The sequence below is a fragment of the Pseudophryne corroboree genome, chromosome 11, assembly GCF_028390025.1.
Source record: "Pseudophryne corroboree isolate aPseCor3 chromosome 11, aPseCor3.hap2, whole genome shotgun sequence".
Classification (NCBI taxonomy): domain Eukaryota; kingdom Metazoa; phylum Chordata; class Amphibia; order Anura; family Myobatrachidae; genus Pseudophryne; species Pseudophryne corroboree.
The window spans coordinates 131,055,363-131,073,652 of NC_086454.1; the positions used below are offsets into that span (position 1 = coordinate 131,055,363).

Consider the following 18,290-nt stretch of genomic DNA (forward strand, 5'->3'; position numbering starts at 1 on the left):
ACTGCCGCATATGTCCAGTGGTACTGGCGTATAAATCCAGTCCAGTGATACTGCCATATATGTTTAGTGATACTGCCGTATATGTCAAGCGGAACTGCCTTAAAAATCCAGCGATACTGCCGTATATGTCCTCCTCCGTTAATTCAAACCCTATGTTGCTGAAGTCCTCCAATCTTCCTCAAACCCGCAGAAATATTAACACAATTAGGGGTCTATTTACTAAGCCTTGGATGGAGATAAAGTTGCTGGAGATAAAGTACCAACCAATCAGCTCCTAACTGACATACCTCAGGCTGTGTTTGAAAAATGACAGTTAGGAGCTGATTGGCTGGTGCTTTATTTCCATCTACTTTATCTCCATCCAAGTCTTAGTAAATAGATCCCTTAATCTTCAAGAACTTTCCACTTCACTCCAACAACTGCTTTCACCTATTTCTGCATTCACCTCTCCTGAGATGGCTGTATCACACCTTAATGAGACTCTAGAACTAGCCCTTGATGAAGTGGCTCCAGCTACCCATCACACTCCACGTAGGCCTAGATGTCAACCATGGCACTCCAAATTAACAAGACAACTACAAAAACTCACACGAAAACTTGAACGTCAGTGGCGTAAATCTCGTATTTCAAGTGACTTCCTCACATATAAGACTGTCTACCATTCTTATAAAAATGCCCTGGACACTGCCAAACAAACATATTTCCAAACTCTTATCTCTGCTCAAGCCTCTAACCCCAAACGACTCTTTGATACATTTAAATCACTTCTGAATCCTCCCGCACCTACCCCACCAGCCACTATCAAGGCACATGATCTTGCTTCCTACTTCAAGGAGAAGATTGATAAGATCCGATATGAAATGGTATGCTCTTCGGCAGCCAGTGACCTGCTCCGTTCTTTACCTGAACCCTCTGGCACTCTTTCTTCATTTGATCCCACAAATGAAGATGAAGTATCATCACTCTTCTCATCCTGCTTCTCTACTACCTCTCCTCTTGATCCTTTACCATCACAAATAAGTAAAGCTCTGTCTCTGGTGCTCATCCCTACCTTAACTAACATCTGTAATCTCTCTCTCTCTACTGGTATTTTTCCTTCACTCTTCAAGCATGCAGTGATTACTCCCATTTAAAAAAAACAAAATTCTGACCCTAATGCTCTCTCAAACTACTGCCCTATCTCTCAGCTCCCTTGTCTCTCTAAGCTACTTGAGAGACTTGCCTACACTCGACTCACACACTTTCTTAACTCATACACTTTGTTGAACCCACTTCAGTCAGGCTTCCGTTCCCAACATTCCACAGAGACAGCACTGACTAAAGTGGTTAATGATTTGGTCACTACTAAGTCTAAAGGCCACTACTCACTACTTATTCTTCTAGATCAGGGGTGGCCAGACTTTTGGAGTTGGCGATCTACTTTGAAAGCTGAAAAGTTTTCGTGATCTACCTAGGTGGGACAAAAGCGCGCGCCACAGATGCATGGCCAAAAACGGGGCAAGGCATAACAGAAAGGGGGCGTGACCTCCTCGCTGCACAGGGTGTAGGGACTGACTAACCCGAAATCACAAATTGGCTCCCTACAAGTAAAAATCTTAAACACATTGGCCCTCACAAAGTAGTAAAAACATATTGGCCCCCACACAGCAGTAAAAACACATTGGCTCCCACACAGGAGTAAAAACACACTGACCCCCACACAGGAGTAAAAACACATTGGCCCCAATACAGGAGTAAAAACACACTGACCCCCACACAGGAGTAAAAACACATTGGCCCCCCACACAGTAGTAAAAATACATTGCCCCCACACAGTAGTAAAATTGCCCCTTACAAGTAAAAAAAAAAATTGTCTCCCACAAAAAACGAAAACATATATTAAATTGTGTCAGACTCCACTCCTCCTCCCTCCCCCTTCCCCATATAACATAACACCTCCAAACACTATTTACCGAGTAGGCAGCCAGGCGGAACAGCAGCTCACTATGACAGCACACCATTACAGGCAGGCCAGGTAGTTGAAGGAAGAGAAGCAGCGGCGGTGGGCTCCTCACAGCATGCGGGTGACATCATGATGTCACCGGCGCGCCGCACTACTGGGAGCTGGTTAAGTTTGGTTATGTTGGTTGTGATCTACCGGCAGGTGCTCTGTGAGCTACTGGTAGATCGCGATCTACCTTTTGGCCACCCCTGTTCTAGATCTATCTGCTGCATTTGACACTGTAGACCACTCACTTCTCATACAGACACTACAATCCCTAGGTCTTAAAGACACAGCCCTTTCTTGGTTCCTATCCTACCTATCTAATCGCTCCTTCAGTGTTCGCTTCTCTGAATCTACCTTCTCTTCGCTACCTCTTTCAGTTGGAGTACCGCAAGGCTCAGTCTTGGGTCCTCTGCTTTTCTCTATCTATACCTCATCTCTTGGTAAACTAATCAGCTCTTTTGGTTTTCAGTATCATCTGTACGCAGATGATACTCAAATCTACCTATCCTCCCCTGACTTGTCCCTATCTGTACAGGACCGTGTCACTGAATGCCTTTCTGCCATTTCATCCTGGATGACATCTCGCCACCTCAAACTGAATATTTAAAAGACAGAGTTAATTATATTTCCACCGGCCAATAGTAGGTACCAACCTGATATCTCTATGATTGTTGAAAACTCGACTATCTACCCTACCCCACAAGCTCGCTGCCTAGGTGTCATCCTTGACTCTGATCTGTCCTTTGTTCCCCACATTCAATCTGTCTCAAGATCATGTTACATGCATCTAAAAAACATATCCAAAATACGACCATACCTTACACAAGACACTGCTAAAACTCTAATCCACGCTCTCATGATCTCCCGCATTGATTATTGCAATAGTCTTCTAACTGGTCTTCCCAAAACGAGACTTTCACCACTACAATCCATTCTGAATGCAGCGGCGAGGCTTATCTTCCTCGCTAGACGTTCATCGTCTGCAGATCCACTCTGTCAGTCCCTCCATTGGTTACCTGTACTCTACCGCATTCAATATAAAATACTTTTACTCACACACAAGGCCATTAACCAAACTACACCAACGTACATCACTTCGCTTATCTCAAAATATCTCCCAACACGACCTCTTCGCTCTTCACAAGACCTGCGTCTCTCATCCACACTCATTACTCGCTCCCACTCATGATTGCAGGAATTTCATCGGGCTGCACCCACTCTGTGGAATGCCCTGCCATGCACAATAAGACTCTCCTTTAGTCTCCAAACCTTCAAGCGTTCCCTGAAAACGCACCTCTTTAGGCAAGCATATCAAATTCCAGAACCGCCCACATAACTTTCATAAACCTTCCTATCAAATTGCATCCACTCTGTACAGTCCACACATATCCTCACATGTCTTCTCATTCTATGCAATAGATAGCACCTTTCCTTGTGTACACATTCCTATTTCCCTATAGATTGTAAGCTTGCGAGCAGGGCCTTCCTACCTCTATGACTGTTTATCACCCAGTTTGTTATTGTTATTTCAAATTGTAAAGCGCAACGGAATTTGCTGCGCTATATAAGAAACTGTTAATAAATATATAAATAAAAAGTGATACTGCCATATATGTCCACTGGTACCGCCGTATAAATCCAGTGGCACTGGCATATAAATCCAGTCCAGTGATACTGCCATATATGTCAAGTGGTACTGCTGTATAAATCCAGTGGTATTGGCATATAAATCCAGCCCAGTGATACTGCCGTACATGTCCAGTGGTACTGCCATATAAATCCAGTGATACTGCTGTATATGTCCAGTAGTACTGCCATATAAATCCAGTGGTATTGGCATATAAATCCAGTCCAGTGATACTGCCATATATGTCCAGTGGTACTACCGTATAATTCCAGTGATATTGCTGTATAATTCCAGTGGTACTGGCGTATACATCCAGTGATACTGCCATATAAATCCAGTCCAGTGGTACTGCCATATAATTCCAGTGATACTACCATATAATCCAGTGGTACTGGCGTATAAATCCAGTGATACTGCCATATAAATCCAGTCAGGTGGTACTGCCGTATAATTCCAGTGATACTGCCGTATAATTCCAATGATACGGCCGTATAATTTCAGTGATCCTACCATATAATTCTAGTGGTACTGGCGTATAAATCCAGTGATACTGCCGTATAAATCCAGTCAGGTGGTGCTGCCGTATAATTCCAGTGATCCACACAAAATAAAAAAATGAAGCGCCTGTGTCTGTGTTTGACCAATTAATAGAAATTAAGTATCCACCAGAACTCATGTTCGCTTCACTCAAGGGGCTGTATACACCCCTAAATAATGCAATCGTTAAACCAGAGAAAAAGAGGAGCGCTCATGTGTTCATGATAGATACCTAATGAATTTATACAGAGCCGGTAAATAAATAAAAAAGCACGATATCATTCATCATTAGGTTAAATTCAAATTGTTATTTGATAAATACAATTGGTATAATTTTTATTGAATAAATTATTTTTATTTATTTACCGGCTCTGTATAAATTCATTAGGTATCTATCATGAACACATGAGCGGTCCTCTTTTTCTCTGGTTTAATAATTCCAGTGATACTGACGTGTAATTCCAGTGGTATTGGTGTATAAATCCAGTGGTACTGAGGTATAATTCCAGTGATACTGAAGTATAATTCCAGTGATACTGCCGTATAAATCCAGTCCAGTGGTACTGCCATATAAATCCAGTGGTACTGCTGTATAATTCCAGTGATACTGCCGTACAATTCCAGTGGTACTGCCGTATAATTCCAGTAGTATTGCCATATAAGTCCAGTCCAGTGGTGCTGCCATATTAGTTCAGTGGTGCTGTCCTGTGCTGTATATTATTTACTCCAAATAAAGGGGTTATTAATATTTAATCCAAATAATTTTCAAAGGGATTGCCCTGTGTGGTGTAGAGGCACGCTCTCCTATACCGCATATTGTTAAATAACTCCAGAAAAATAATGGAGAACAAAAATTTGGAGGATAAAATAGGGAAAGATCAGGAACCACTTCCTCCTACTGCTGAAGCTGCTGCCACTAGTCATGAACTAGACAATGAAATGCCATCAACGTTGTCTGCCAAGGCTGATGCCAAATGTGATAGTAGAGGGCATGTTGAATCCAAAAAGCAAAAGTTCAGTAAAAAGACCCCAAAAAAGAAATTTAAATGGTCTGAGGAGAAAAGTAAACTTTCCAATATGCCATTTACGACACGGAGTGGCAAGGAACGGCTAAGGCCCTGGCCTATGTTCATGACTAATGGTTCAGCCCACATCCTCCCGCTAGAAAAATTATAAGAATTAAGCTGGCAAAAGCACAGCAAAGAACTGTGCAATCTAAGATGGTATCACAAATCCCCAAGGAGAGTCCAAGTGTGTTGGCGGTTGCGATGCCTGACCTTCCCGACACTGGACGGGAAAGGTGGCTCCTTCCACCATTTGCACGCCCTCTGCAAGTGCTGGAAGTAGCACTCACAGTCCAGTTTCTGATATTCAAATTGATGCTGTCACTGTTGAAGTACACCAGGATGAGGATATGGGTGTTGCTGGCGCTGAGGAGGAAGTTGATGATGAGGACTCTGATGGTGATGCAGTTTGTTTAAATCAGGCACCGGGGGAGACAACTGTTGTCCATGGGATGACTAAGCCCATTGTGATGCCTGGGCAAAATACCAAAAAAGCCACTTCTTCGGTGTGGATTTATTTCTCCACAAATATGGACAACAGGTGTCAAGCCGTGTGTTGCCTCTGTCAATCTATAATAAGTAGGTGTATGGATGTTAACCACCTAGGAACATCCTCCCTTATACGTCACCTGCTGTGCATTCATCAGAAGTCAGTGTCAAGTTGTGAAACTTTGGGTACGAGCGTAAGCAGTCCACTGACACCTAAATCCCTTCTTCCTCTTGCTCCTGCAAGCCACACCACCATCTCCCTCAACGTCAACTTCCGCCTCAGTCAGGAATGTCAGTAGTCCTGCAGGTCATGTCACTGGCAAGACTGAGGAGTCCTCTCCTAACTGGAATTCCTCTAGAGGATCCTTGAGTGGAACACTACTGCTGCTGGCGCTGTTGTTGCTGCTGGGAGTCGATCGTCATTCCAGAGGGGAAGTCGGAAGACCACTTGTAATACTTCCAGTAAGCAATTGACTGTCCAACAGTCCTTTGTGATGAAGATGAAATATGACAGCAGTCATCCTGTTGCAAAGCAGATAACTGAGGCCTTGACAGCTATGTTGGTGTTAGTCGTGCGTTCGGTATCCGCCATTAGTTCAGTGGAACTTAGAGAATTGATGGAGGTAGTGTCTCCCCGGTACCAAATCCCATCTAGATTCCACTTCACTAGGCAGGCGATACCGAGAATGTACAGAGACGTCAGAAAAAGTGTCCTCAGTGTCCTAAAAAATGCAGTTGTACCCACTGTCCACTTAACCACGGACATGTGGACAAGTGGAACAGGGCAGACTAAGGACTATATGACTGTGACAGCCCACTGGGTAGATGTATTGCCTCGCGCAGCAACAGCAGCAGCGGCCCCAGTAGCAGCATCTCGCAAACGCCAACTCGTTCCTGGACAGGCTACGCTATGTATCACCACTTTCCGTAAGAGGCAAACTGCTGATAACCTCTTACGGAAACTGAGGGACATCATCGCACAATGGCTTACCCCAATTAGACTCTCATGGGGATTTGTGATATTGGACAATGCCACCAAAATTGTGCGTGCATTACATCTGGGCAAATTCCAGCACGACCCATGTTTTGCACATACAATTAATTTGGTGGTGCAGAATTTTTTTTAAATGACAGGGGCGTTCAAAATTGCGGACCACTTTCGACATTCAGCCACCGCGTGCCGAAGACTGGAGCGCCAGCAAACACTCCTGAACCTCCCTTGCCATCACCTGAAGCAAGAGGTGGTAACAAGGTGGAATTCAACACTCTATATGCTTCAGAGGATGGAGGAGCAGCAAAAGGCCATTCAAGCCTATACATCCATCTACGATATAGGCAAAGGAGGGGGAATGCACCTGACTCAAGCGCAGTGGAGAATGATTTCCGTCTTGTGCAAGGTTCCGCAACCCTTCAAACATGCCACTCGTGAAGTCAGTTCAGATACTGCCAGCTTGAGTCAGGTCATTCCCCTCATCAGGCTTTTGCAGAAGCAGCTGGAGAAATTGAAGGAGGAGTGATTCCGTAAAGTATGTGGGACTTGTGGATGGAGCCCTTCATTTGCTTTGCCAGGATTCAAGGGTGGCCAATCTGTTGAAATCAGAGCACTACATTTTGGCCACCGTGCTCGATCCTAGGTTTAAAGCCTACGTTGTATCTCTCTTTCTGGCAGACACAAGTCTGCAGAGCAAAGAAGATAACCCAGACGCGCTGTCACAGCTGCCAGAAGGGATTGTCAGTCCCTAAAAATGTTTTTAGAAAATGAGGAAATAAGAACTGGCGCTACTGTGTCTCTCCAATAATAATAAACGACTGTGGATCAATTTGAATAAAAATAACATATAATTTATTCCCTATACATAACAAATAAAAACTAGAAAACATCCTGAACATATATAGCAAATATAAAATTGAGGCATATATGGAGCTATGATATATTTATAGGTGGCTGCTTGCAGTGTCCACAAATGGATCCCGGACTAAGTGCCTTGTGCAAAGTTCTCTGGTAAGAGGAAATAAGTACAGCTGGTATTACCCTTGTTGATGGAGACTTCCAAAGGTTTTATGGAGATTATTTCAGCAAGCAAGCTGTGGCAATGAAACAACCTGGGTCTGTCCCATCGATGCTGTACATGTGCAATTCCTCAGAGTTCCAAATGGCAGATTTAAAAGTCCATATCTGGATCCGACTTGCAGGTGGAACACTTGTGGTGGTTGTGGCAGCTTCAACACTTTGTGTTGAAGCTGCCACAACCACCACAAGTGTTCCACCTGCAAGTCGGATCCAGATATGGACTTTTAAATCTGCCATTTGGAACTCTGAGGAATTGCACATGTACAGCATCGATGGGAGAGACCCAGGTTGTTTCATTGCCACAGCTTGCTTGCTGAAATAATCTCCATAAAACCTTTGGAAGTCTCCATCAACAAGGGTAATACCAGCTGTACTTATTTCCTCTTACCAGAGAACTTTGCACAAGGCACTTAGTCCGGGATCCATTTGTGGACACTGCAAGCAGCCACCTATAAATATATCATAGCTCCATATATGCCTCAATTTTATATTTGCTATATATGTTCAGGATGTTTTCTAGTTTTTATTTGTGATGTATAGGGAATAAATTATATGTTATTTTTATTCAAATTGATCCACAGTCGTTTATTATTATTGGAGAGACACAGTAGCGCCAGTTCTTATTTCCTCATTTTCTAAAAACAAGTCTGCAGAGGTTCAAAGACCTGCTGGTGAGAAAAATGTCAACTCAAGCGGATCGTGACCCATCAACAACTCCTCCTTCATTTTCTCCCGCAACTGGGGCTGCAAGGAAAAGGATAAGATTTCCTAGCCCACCCACTGGCGGTGATGCAGGGCAGTCAGGAGCAAGTGCTGACATCTTGTCCAGACTGAAGGACCTGCCAACGATTACTGACAGGTCTACTGTCACTGCATATATTTCTGTCACCATTGAAAGAATGGTGGAGGATTATGAGTAACAGCATCCAAGTAGGCATGTCAGACAGTCCATATGTATACTGGCAGGAAAAAGAGGCAATTTGGATGCCCTTGCACAAACTGGCTTTAGTTTACCTCAGTTGCCCCCACTCCAGTGTGTTGTACTCCGAAAGAGTGATTAGTGCAGCCGGTAACCTTGTCAGCGATCGGCGTAGGAGGTTACTTCCTCAAAATGTGGAGAAGATGATGTTCATCAAAATTAATTATAAATTCATCCGGGAAGACCTTTACCAGCAATTGCTCCAGAAAGTACACAGGGACCTGTGATGGTGGATTCCAGTGGGGACGAATTAATACTATGTGAGGAGGAGGAACTGCCTCTGTAGAGCCAGTTTGTGCAAGGAGATTGATTGCTTCTTTTTTGGTGGGGGCCCAAACAAACCAGTGATTTCAGCCACAGTCGTGTAGCAGACCCTGTCTCTGAAATGATTGGTTTGTTAAAGTGTGCATGTCCTGTTTATACAAGATAAGGGTAGATAGGAGGGCCCAAGGACAATTCCATCTTGCACCTCTTTTTCTTCTTTGCATCATGTGCTGTTTGGGGTCTAGTTTTTTAAAGTGCCATCCTGTCTGACACTGCCGTACAACTCCAGGGGTACTGCCGTATAAGTCCAGGGGTACTGCCGTATATGTCCAGTCCAGTGGTGCTGTCATGTGCTGCATCAGTCCAGTGGTGGTGTCTTGTGCTGCCATAAGTCCAATGGTGGTGTCCTGTGCTGTATATTGTTTACTCCAAATAAAATGGATTATATACATTATTTATATTATTATCCAAATATTTTTTTCAGAGTTTGCCCTGTGTGGTGTAGGGGTACGCTTGCCTGTGCTGCATATTATTATAATAGCTCCAAATAATAGGGTTGTTATTATTATCCAAATTAATTTTACAGGCTTTGCCGTGTGTGTGTGTGTGTGTGTGTGTGTGTGTGTGTGTGTGTGTGTGTGTGTGTGTGTGTGTGTGTGTGTGTGTGTGTGTGTGTGTGTGTGTGTGTGTGTGTTAGGGGTATGCTCTCCTGTGCCACCGATATTGTGCATGTATTACATCTGGGCAAATTCCTGCACGTCCCATGGTATTTGTGCCGCATACTTGTGTCACTTAGCTTAGTCATACAGCTACTTCATTGCACCTCTTTCTCTTCTTTGCATGATGTGTTGTTTGGGGCCTAGTTTTTTTAAGTTCCATCCTGTCTGACATTGCAGTGCCACTCCTAGATGGGCCAGGTGTTTGTGCCGCACACTTGTGTCGCTTAGCTTAGTCACCCAGCCACCTCGGTGCAACCTTTTGGCTTAAAAACAATATTGAGAGGTGTTCAGAATAGACTGGAAATGAGTGGAAATGAATGTTATTGAGGTTAATAATACGATAGGATCAAAATTACCCCCAAATTATGTGATTTTAGCTGTTTTTATGTTTTTTCAAAAATCATCCAGATCCAAAACCAAAACACGAAAAGGGTGGTTTTAGCAAAACCTATCCAGATCCAAAACATGAGCATGGAACCAGAAACAAAACCAAAACACGAAAAGTGCCCGTCACACATCTCTAGTTATATTGTTTCTGTGCATGGTAAATACTGGCTGCTTTATTTTTACATTGCAATCTAGATTTCAGTTTGAACACACCCCACTCAAATCTTAATCTCTCTGCACATGTTATATCTGCCCCTCTTGCAGTGCTCATGGGGGGTCATTTCGAGTTGATCGCTCGCTGCCGATTTTCGCAGCGCATCGATCAGGTAAAAAACCCGGCATTTATGCGCAAGCGTATGGGCTGCAATGCGCACGCGTGACGTACGGATACAAAGCTCTTTGTGGTTGTGCTCAGGTTCTAGCGAAGTTTTCCTACGCACTGACGGGCGCAAGAAGATTGACTGGAAGGGGGCGTTTCTGGATGTCAACTGACTGTTTTCAGGGAGTGTTTGCAAAAACGCAGGTGTGTCTGAAAAAATGCAGGCGTGGCTGGGCATTCACTGGGCGGGTGTATGACGTCAAATCCGGACACGAATAGGCTGAAGTGATCGCAAGCGCTGAGTAGGTTCAGAGCTACTCAGAAACTGCACAAACTGTTTTTGCAGAGCTCGGCTGCACATGCGTTCGCACTTCTGCTAAGCTCAAATACACTCGGAATGACCCCCATGGTTTTGCCCATTAGCTAACAAATTTGCTACTGTGATCCATTGTCCACTGTGTTTATCATACAGTGCCTTGCTAAAGTATTCACCACATTGGCATTTTTCATGTTTTGTTGCCTCACAACCTGGAATTAAAATGGTTTGTTTGAAGGTTTGCATCATTTCATTCACAGAACATGCCTACAACTTTGCAGATGTTTTTTTTTTAATTGTGAAGCAAACAACAAATAGGACAAAATAACAGAAAACTTCAGCGTGCATAACTATTCACCCACCTAAAGTCAGTACTTTGTAGAGCCACCTTTTGCTGCAATTACAGCTGTAAGTCGCTTTGGATAAGTCTCTATGAGCTTGCCACATCTTGCCACTGGGATTTTTGCCCATTCCTCAAGACAAAACTGCTCCAGCTCCTTCATGCTGGATGGTTTCTGCTTGTGAACAGCAATCTTCAAGTCTGACCACAGATTCTCAATTAGATTGAGATCTGGGCTTTGACTAGGCCATTCCAACACATTTAAATGTTTCCCCTTAAACCACTCGAGTGTTGCTTTAGCATTATGCTTCGGGTCATTGTCCTGCTGGAAGGTGAAACTGCTCCTGAAAAACATCCCCACAACATGATGCTGCCACCACCATGTTTCATTGTGGGCATGGTGTTCTTGGAGTGATGGGATGTGTTGGGTTTGCGTTTTCCTTGGTGACTGAAAAGTTAAATTTTAGTCTCATCTGACCAGAGCACCTTGATCCATACATTTGGGGAGTCATCCACATGCCTTTTGGCAAACCCAAAACATGCCTTCTTATTTTTAACACTAATGGCTTTTTTCTGGCCACTCTTCCATAAAGCCCAGCTCTACGGAGTGTACGGCTTATTGTGGTCACATGCACAGATACACCAGTCTCTGCTGTGGAACTCTGCAGCTCCTTCAGGGTTACCTTTGGTCTCTGTGCTGCCTCTCTGATTAATGTCCTCCTTGCCGGTCTGTGAGTTTTGGTGGCTGGCCCTCTCTTGGCAGGTTTGTTGTAGTACCATGTTCTTTCCATTTGAAGATGATGGATTTGATGGTGCTCCGGGAAATCATCAAAGATTTGGATATTTTTTTATAACCCAACCCTGACTTGTGCTTCTCAACAACTTTGTCCCTGACTTGTTTGGAGAGCTCCTTGGTCTTCATGGTGTGATGCCTCTTGCTTAGTGGTGTTGCAGCCTCTGAGGCCTTTCAGAAAAGGTGTGTTTATACTGACAGATCATGTGACACTCAGATTGCACACAGGTGGACTTCATTTCACCAATTAGACTTCTGAAGGTAATTGGTTGCACCAGAACTTTTGAGGGGCTTAATAGCAATGGGGGTGAATACATAAGCACAGGCCAATTTTCAAATTTTTATTTATAAAAATTATTTTTTATATAAATTTTTCTCATTTCACTTCACCAACTTAGACTATTTTGTGTAGATCAATCACATAAAATGCAGAAAAAAAATTAAATTGCAGGTTGCAATGTAACAAAATAGGTAAAAAGCCAAGGGGGATGAATACTTTAGCAAGGCACTGTATATTGGCCCTCATTCCGAGTTGTTCGCTCGTTGCCGAGTTTCACTATATTGAGATTAGTCGCTTACTGCGCATGCGCAAGGTTCGCAGAGCGCATGCGCTTAGCTATTTTACTCAAAACTTAGGTATTTTACTCACGGCATAACGAGGATTTTTAATCGTTCTGGTGATCGGAGTGTGATTGACAGGAAGTGGGTGTTTCTGGGCGGAAACTGGCCGTTTTATGGGAGTGTGCGAAAAAACGCTGGCGTTTCTGGGAAAACGCGGGAGTGTCTGAAGAAACGGGGGAGTGTCTGGGCGAACGCTGGGTGTGTTTGTGACGTCAAACCAGGAACGAAACGGGCTGAGCTGATCGCAATGTAAGAGTAAGTCTGGAGCTACTCAGAAACTGCTAAGAATTTTCTATTCGCAAATCTGCTAATCTTTCGTTCACAATTCTGCTATGCTAAGATACACTCCCAGAGGGCGGCGGCTTAGCGTGTGCAATGCTGCTAAAAGCAGCTAGCGAGAGAACAACTCGGAATGAGGGCCCTTTTTTCAACTGCATGTTACATTTTAGCAATCCACCAAGAACACAAGAGTAAGATAGTTTTTAGTAGCTAATTTTAACACTTTGGAGGAATTTAATTCAGCATAATATGCTGCCACTGCCAGGCATCGGTGCAATGCCTTGCTTCACACCTACCAGCCAATCACTACAGCCCGGCATTTCAAATTTTCCTGCGCACAACTATGGGGTGTGAGGCAAAGCTCGCAATATAGCTGGACGCTATTTGCTGTTATGTATTGCCAGAGAATCAAATGCCATTTATGAGTGAGAATTGAAGTCCCACCTTCATGTCCAAAAAGTGATCAAACCATGTTGAGAAATCGTGCAGTGGTTCACTGGGTTGATATTCAGGTAATGCAGCAGTCGGGATCTCGACAGAATACCGACAGTGGAATCCCGATGGTCAGAATCCCAACGGTAAGTACTGCATAAGGTTTAGACACTAGGGGGAGGCAGCAGAGGGTGGGGATAGGACTAGGGATAGGCTGCGGGGGTGGGTTAGGCTGCATGTGGGGGATGGTTAGGGATAGGCTGCAGGAATAGGATTAGGTTGTGGATGGGGTGGGTTAGAGTTAAAATACTAACCCGGATACGATGAAATTTTAATCGTTGGGATGCTACTGATGGCATTCTGACCATCAGGATGGTGACTGCCAGGATTTCGATATCATCCCATAGTTTGTCATAACTGGTTTAAGGATTTAAGTAAAGATAGGCACACACTATACAATTTATTGGCCAAATTGGCGGATAATGGATTGTTAGCCCGATAATTGATTAGTGTGTGTGTTGCACCATGGCCTGGCAGTTGGTCTAAGTCATGTAGAATTGGCACCCAATATAGCATGTGTTGCACATGCTATGCCATTCATGTCGTTCTGAAATCATTCGGAAAATGCAGTGTGTACAGGTGTCAGCCCAATTTCTTCTCATAGTTGTATGGAGACAATGACTAGCGAGATGATTTGGAATCGAAGCGATCGTTTAAATGATTATTGGGTAGCGTGCACACTATACAGTATATCAGCTGTTTTCAGGATCATTTTGGTCAGTTAAAAATGAATCTACTCATTAGCATTGTTTGCAAATCTCATAGTGTGTTCCAAGCTTAACACATTGCAAGAATTGTGTAATTTTTCAGTTACGTGAGATCATTTCATACTGAAAAAAATATTTACAATAAACTTTAAATGCTTGCCATTGAAATGAAGAGAGAAAATTGGTACAGTTTGGCAAGTTATCACCATAATATCTCAACCATAAATATGTTCTTTAATAGAAACGAAAGAGCGAAATCAGGAAGATTCTACAATTCTTAGAAGTAGAGCTGAGTGATGATATTCTAGAGAAGATTGCTTTCCACACCTCCTTCGAAGAAATGAAAAACAATGACATGGTCAATTACAGAACCGTACACAAGTTACTGCTAGATCAGTCCTGTACCTCGTTCATGAGAAAGGGTAACATTTCATTTCAGTTAATACAGTTTACGCAATAAAATACATTTCTGTTCAAAGTATCTGATAACCCTGAAAGTTATATTACAACATACGTGGTGACTTTTGGGACCTTGTGGCAAAGACAGGTTGAGTGGGCAGAATCTGTGAGGTTTCCCTGCTCTGCTGGGAGTCAGAAAGAACTCCCTGACATTCATCAGTCTCCCGTTCATTCCCGGAGAGTAGGCATGTTCACACTACACTATATAGTTGCTAAGGTGCTCCTATTATCAAAGATTGTTTTACCTTGACAGACAGTTGTACATTATCTGTAAGACCCTGATTCAGAAGTGAACGCTATTTAATTCACAACGGCATCCTTATACACATCGGTACTGAGAGCTTATGCTAAAGGCACAGCCGCTGCATTTTCTGCAGAGAAGCCCAACGGCTGCGTACAATGACACACCATCGGTCACAACATCGAACTTTTATGCAACCCAGTGGCTGCTCAGAATTTCTGTAGGAATTAAGTAGCCGGGGTCAGTGAAATGGAGTACAGAAACATAGTAACTGGCTAGGACACACCTACAAAATGCTCGCGACACTCCTGCATCTGACTAGTCATCTTACCATAACCTTCCCTAAACACACAGTTAAGAGATGTATGAAGCACTGATAAGGGTGAAGCGAACTAGTGGAGAAGTTGCCCATGGCAACCAATCAGCTGCTACTTATCATTTTATAGGATGTGCTTGATAAATGCTACCTCTAAGCTGATTGGTTGCTATTAGCAAATTCTCGACTTGTCTACTTCTCCACTCTTATCACTGCTTCATACAGATACCTCTGTCAATCTCTCTGTGTCCAAATCCTTACTGTCATCAGTAAACCATCATGACACATGCACAGTGCGACTCCGACGCACAGTACAATAACATCGGACAACTGCGTAAACATTGGAATAGCATCTAGTGTTCTAATATAGAAGCAAAATATTCACATGCAAGGACTTTTGTTTTTGTTTTTTACATTGAACAAAACTATCTTGTCATTTTCCGGGAACCAGAAAATTGTATAGGTGCCCGACAACTGTATAGGTGTGTACCCAGCTTACTTGTAGTGTTTTTACTAAAATAAAAAGCTGTCAATGCAAAAAGCTGGCTGATTTCAAACCTGCATTTCATATGGTTTTAATCAGCCATAGAACCTGTGTAATCCATGAGCGACCCGGTTTGAAGGGATAGATTGGTAAGCCTACCAATAATGCAACACATCATATCATATAACAAGAGACCTATAAATTATACTTGAGGAATCAGCAAGTGTGAAAATTGCTTCTTGGATTTGGCAAAACACACTTAAAAAAGTACTTAAACTACATTTTCCACATTCCTTCCCTAATCCTTCAACTCACATCACTTCCTTTACATTTCAGTCACATTTTTCAAAGTATTTTTCACACGGTCCGGGTAGCAAAATACCAGACGGCTTTTTGCCGTGGCCGTCCTGCAGAGACACATGCAGAGCAATGTGTCAATTCACACGGCACGGCCCCAGCCGCCGGTTTGCAGCGGAAATATCCACTGGAACGGGGCCGTGCCGTCCCTGTATGCAGTGAACCGTGTGTGTGAATGGGATCTTTCACTCACGTTTTTTTCAAGCCAATCCTGCTGCTGCGCATGCACACAGCATTAAACATGGCTCAAAGCCGTTGTGTGTGAAAGACACTGCTGGATGGTAAAAAGCTGGACAAAGTTTGTCCGGCTCTTTGCCATCCGAGCGAAACTGCCTCATGTGAAACAGCCCTTACTGTAAAGCACTATAATAACTGTTGAGTCTCCGATATCCCAAATTCTGAAATAAAGAATTTTTGGAGCGCAGCTGAGATAGTGACACTTTGCTTTCTGATGGTTAAGTGTACACAAATGTTTTTTTTCACGTACACAATTATTAAATATATGGTATAAAATGACATTCAGGCTGTGTGTATAAGGTGTATATGAAGCATAAATACATTTTACAGAACTGTCAATTCTCGCTTTGTGACCCCCATACCCAGAGCGCCTGCACTTAACATAAAGAAAACTATAGGCCCTCTGGTATGCCCAATCAGGTCAGTCCTTTGTAATGCCAGATCTATAAGAAACAAGACTGCAACAATTGCTGACCTTATTGAATCTGCAGATCTAGCCTGTATTATAGAGACCTGGCTAGATGAAAACGCAGCACCTATATTGGAGGCTGCTATCCCAACAAACTACTCTGTCATCCACAACCCAAGACTGGACCGCAGGGGTGGCGGGGTGGCTATCTGCTACAAAAAAAGACCTTAAACTTAGGGTCCACCCTATTGAAATTACTCGCTCATTCGAGTGCATTGCTGCCCGGAGTTCGTCAGGATTAGGTTTCAGAGTACTTCTCATTTACCGGCCCCCTGGAGATGGAAAGATATTTCTGCAAGAAATTGCAGACACTGTTGCTGGCCTGGTTCTGGAACATCAAAGATGGCTCATCCTCTGGAATTTCAATGCATGGGTGGATGATGAGCTCTCATGCCTTGGCCAAGACCTCCAGTGCACAATGAATTGTCTGGGCTTCACACAGGTCATTCCTTCTGCCACACATAAAAGTGGTCACACTCTTGATCTTGTCTTTCAGATTGGATTAGAAGTCACTGACCTAAAAATAAACCCAGTCATCTGGTCAGACCACCACTCCCTTTGGTTCTCAGTTGCAACCCCTCAAATAAGATCTTTGCCCGTGGAGTTGACCAGGTATCGTCCAAGGAGGAGTGTGACTCCCCAGGCTCTAGCAGCAAATCTGGATCTCTGTTATACTGGGTGCCTGTGAAAATCCCTGTTTCCTAGTCCGTTATTATAATAGGGATGTTATGGCTGCAATTGATATTATCGCCCCTGTGCGTATAAGACCTCGTAAACCACAACGTCGAGCTCCCTGATTCAGCAACAGTGTTAGCGAGCTCAAGAAAAGGGGGCATAGACTGGAAAGACGATGAAGACTAACCTAGTGGATGACAAAATAAAACTAATAAAGCATAATGAAGAATATCAATCGACAATCACCCGTAAGAAATCACAGTTCCTGGTGGTGCAGCCGTTACGTTGCGGTGCCCCTCCTCCCCCTCTGGCCTGGTCGTCCTCATCAGCAGCACTAAAGTCAGGGGGGAGGAGCTGAGAGGGCAGAGCGGCTCCTCCTCCATCCCAGCCTGGCAGTTCGCGTCACATAATCGGCACTGTCTGGCAGCGGCATACTGTGACTCATTGTAATGCCGGCTGTTTTGGGCCTCTTCACTGCGGTGGGCCTATTTTCAATGTGGGGCCTGGAGCTGCGGCTCCATCCGCCACATTGTTAATTTGGCCCTGCATACATTTACTAGCTAACTATTCAGTGTAATTGAATAAATATGAGCAATGCTAGAAAGGCAAATAATAGTACTGTAATATAATTGAAATAAACTTACTTTCTTTACTAAGGTGTGGTTGGTGACTGGAAAAACCATTTCACTGTTGCTCAGAATGAGAAGTTTGATGAGGACTACAAGAGACAGATGTCGGGCACAGACCTTCACTTCAAGACTGAGATTTGAATAAATATAAAAATAAAATGCAAGATTCTTGTCTCTCAAGATCACTGTTTATTTTGGTTCATCACATGGACGTTGCTGTGATTATGAATAATGCATTTAAGGAATATAAACAAACCCAATCAGAGGAGAATATCAAAGAATAGAAAGCTAAAACGAGACTACACACATTAAAATGTGCAAAAGCACAAAGAAAGAATAAACTTAGAAAGTAGCTAATGCTTAGATGAATATATTTGCGTGAAAAAACATGGGGTACATCTACTAAGATGGGAGTTCTATTGATAATGGGAT

General features: G+C 43.4%; 1 protein-coding gene across 2 annotated transcripts in view; it reads left to right on the forward strand.

Annotated features, from left to right (window-relative positions):
• LOC134969098 (sulfotransferase 1 family member D1-like) overlaps positions 1–18,017 on the forward strand; it is a 120,091-nt gene extending 102,074 nt beyond the window's left edge. For both annotated transcript variants that reach the window (XM_063944804.1, XM_063944805.1), the window contains 2 exons: positions 14,233–14,413; positions 17,887–18,017. In XM_063944804.1, the coding sequence (XP_063800874.1) occupies positions 14,233–14,413; positions 17,887–17,999 (294 nt within the window). In that variant the 3' untranslated portion in view covers positions 18,000–18,017. The remainder of the gene's footprint in view (positions 1–14,232; positions 14,414–17,886) is intronic.
• Positions 18,018–18,290: the final 273 nt, after the last annotated feature.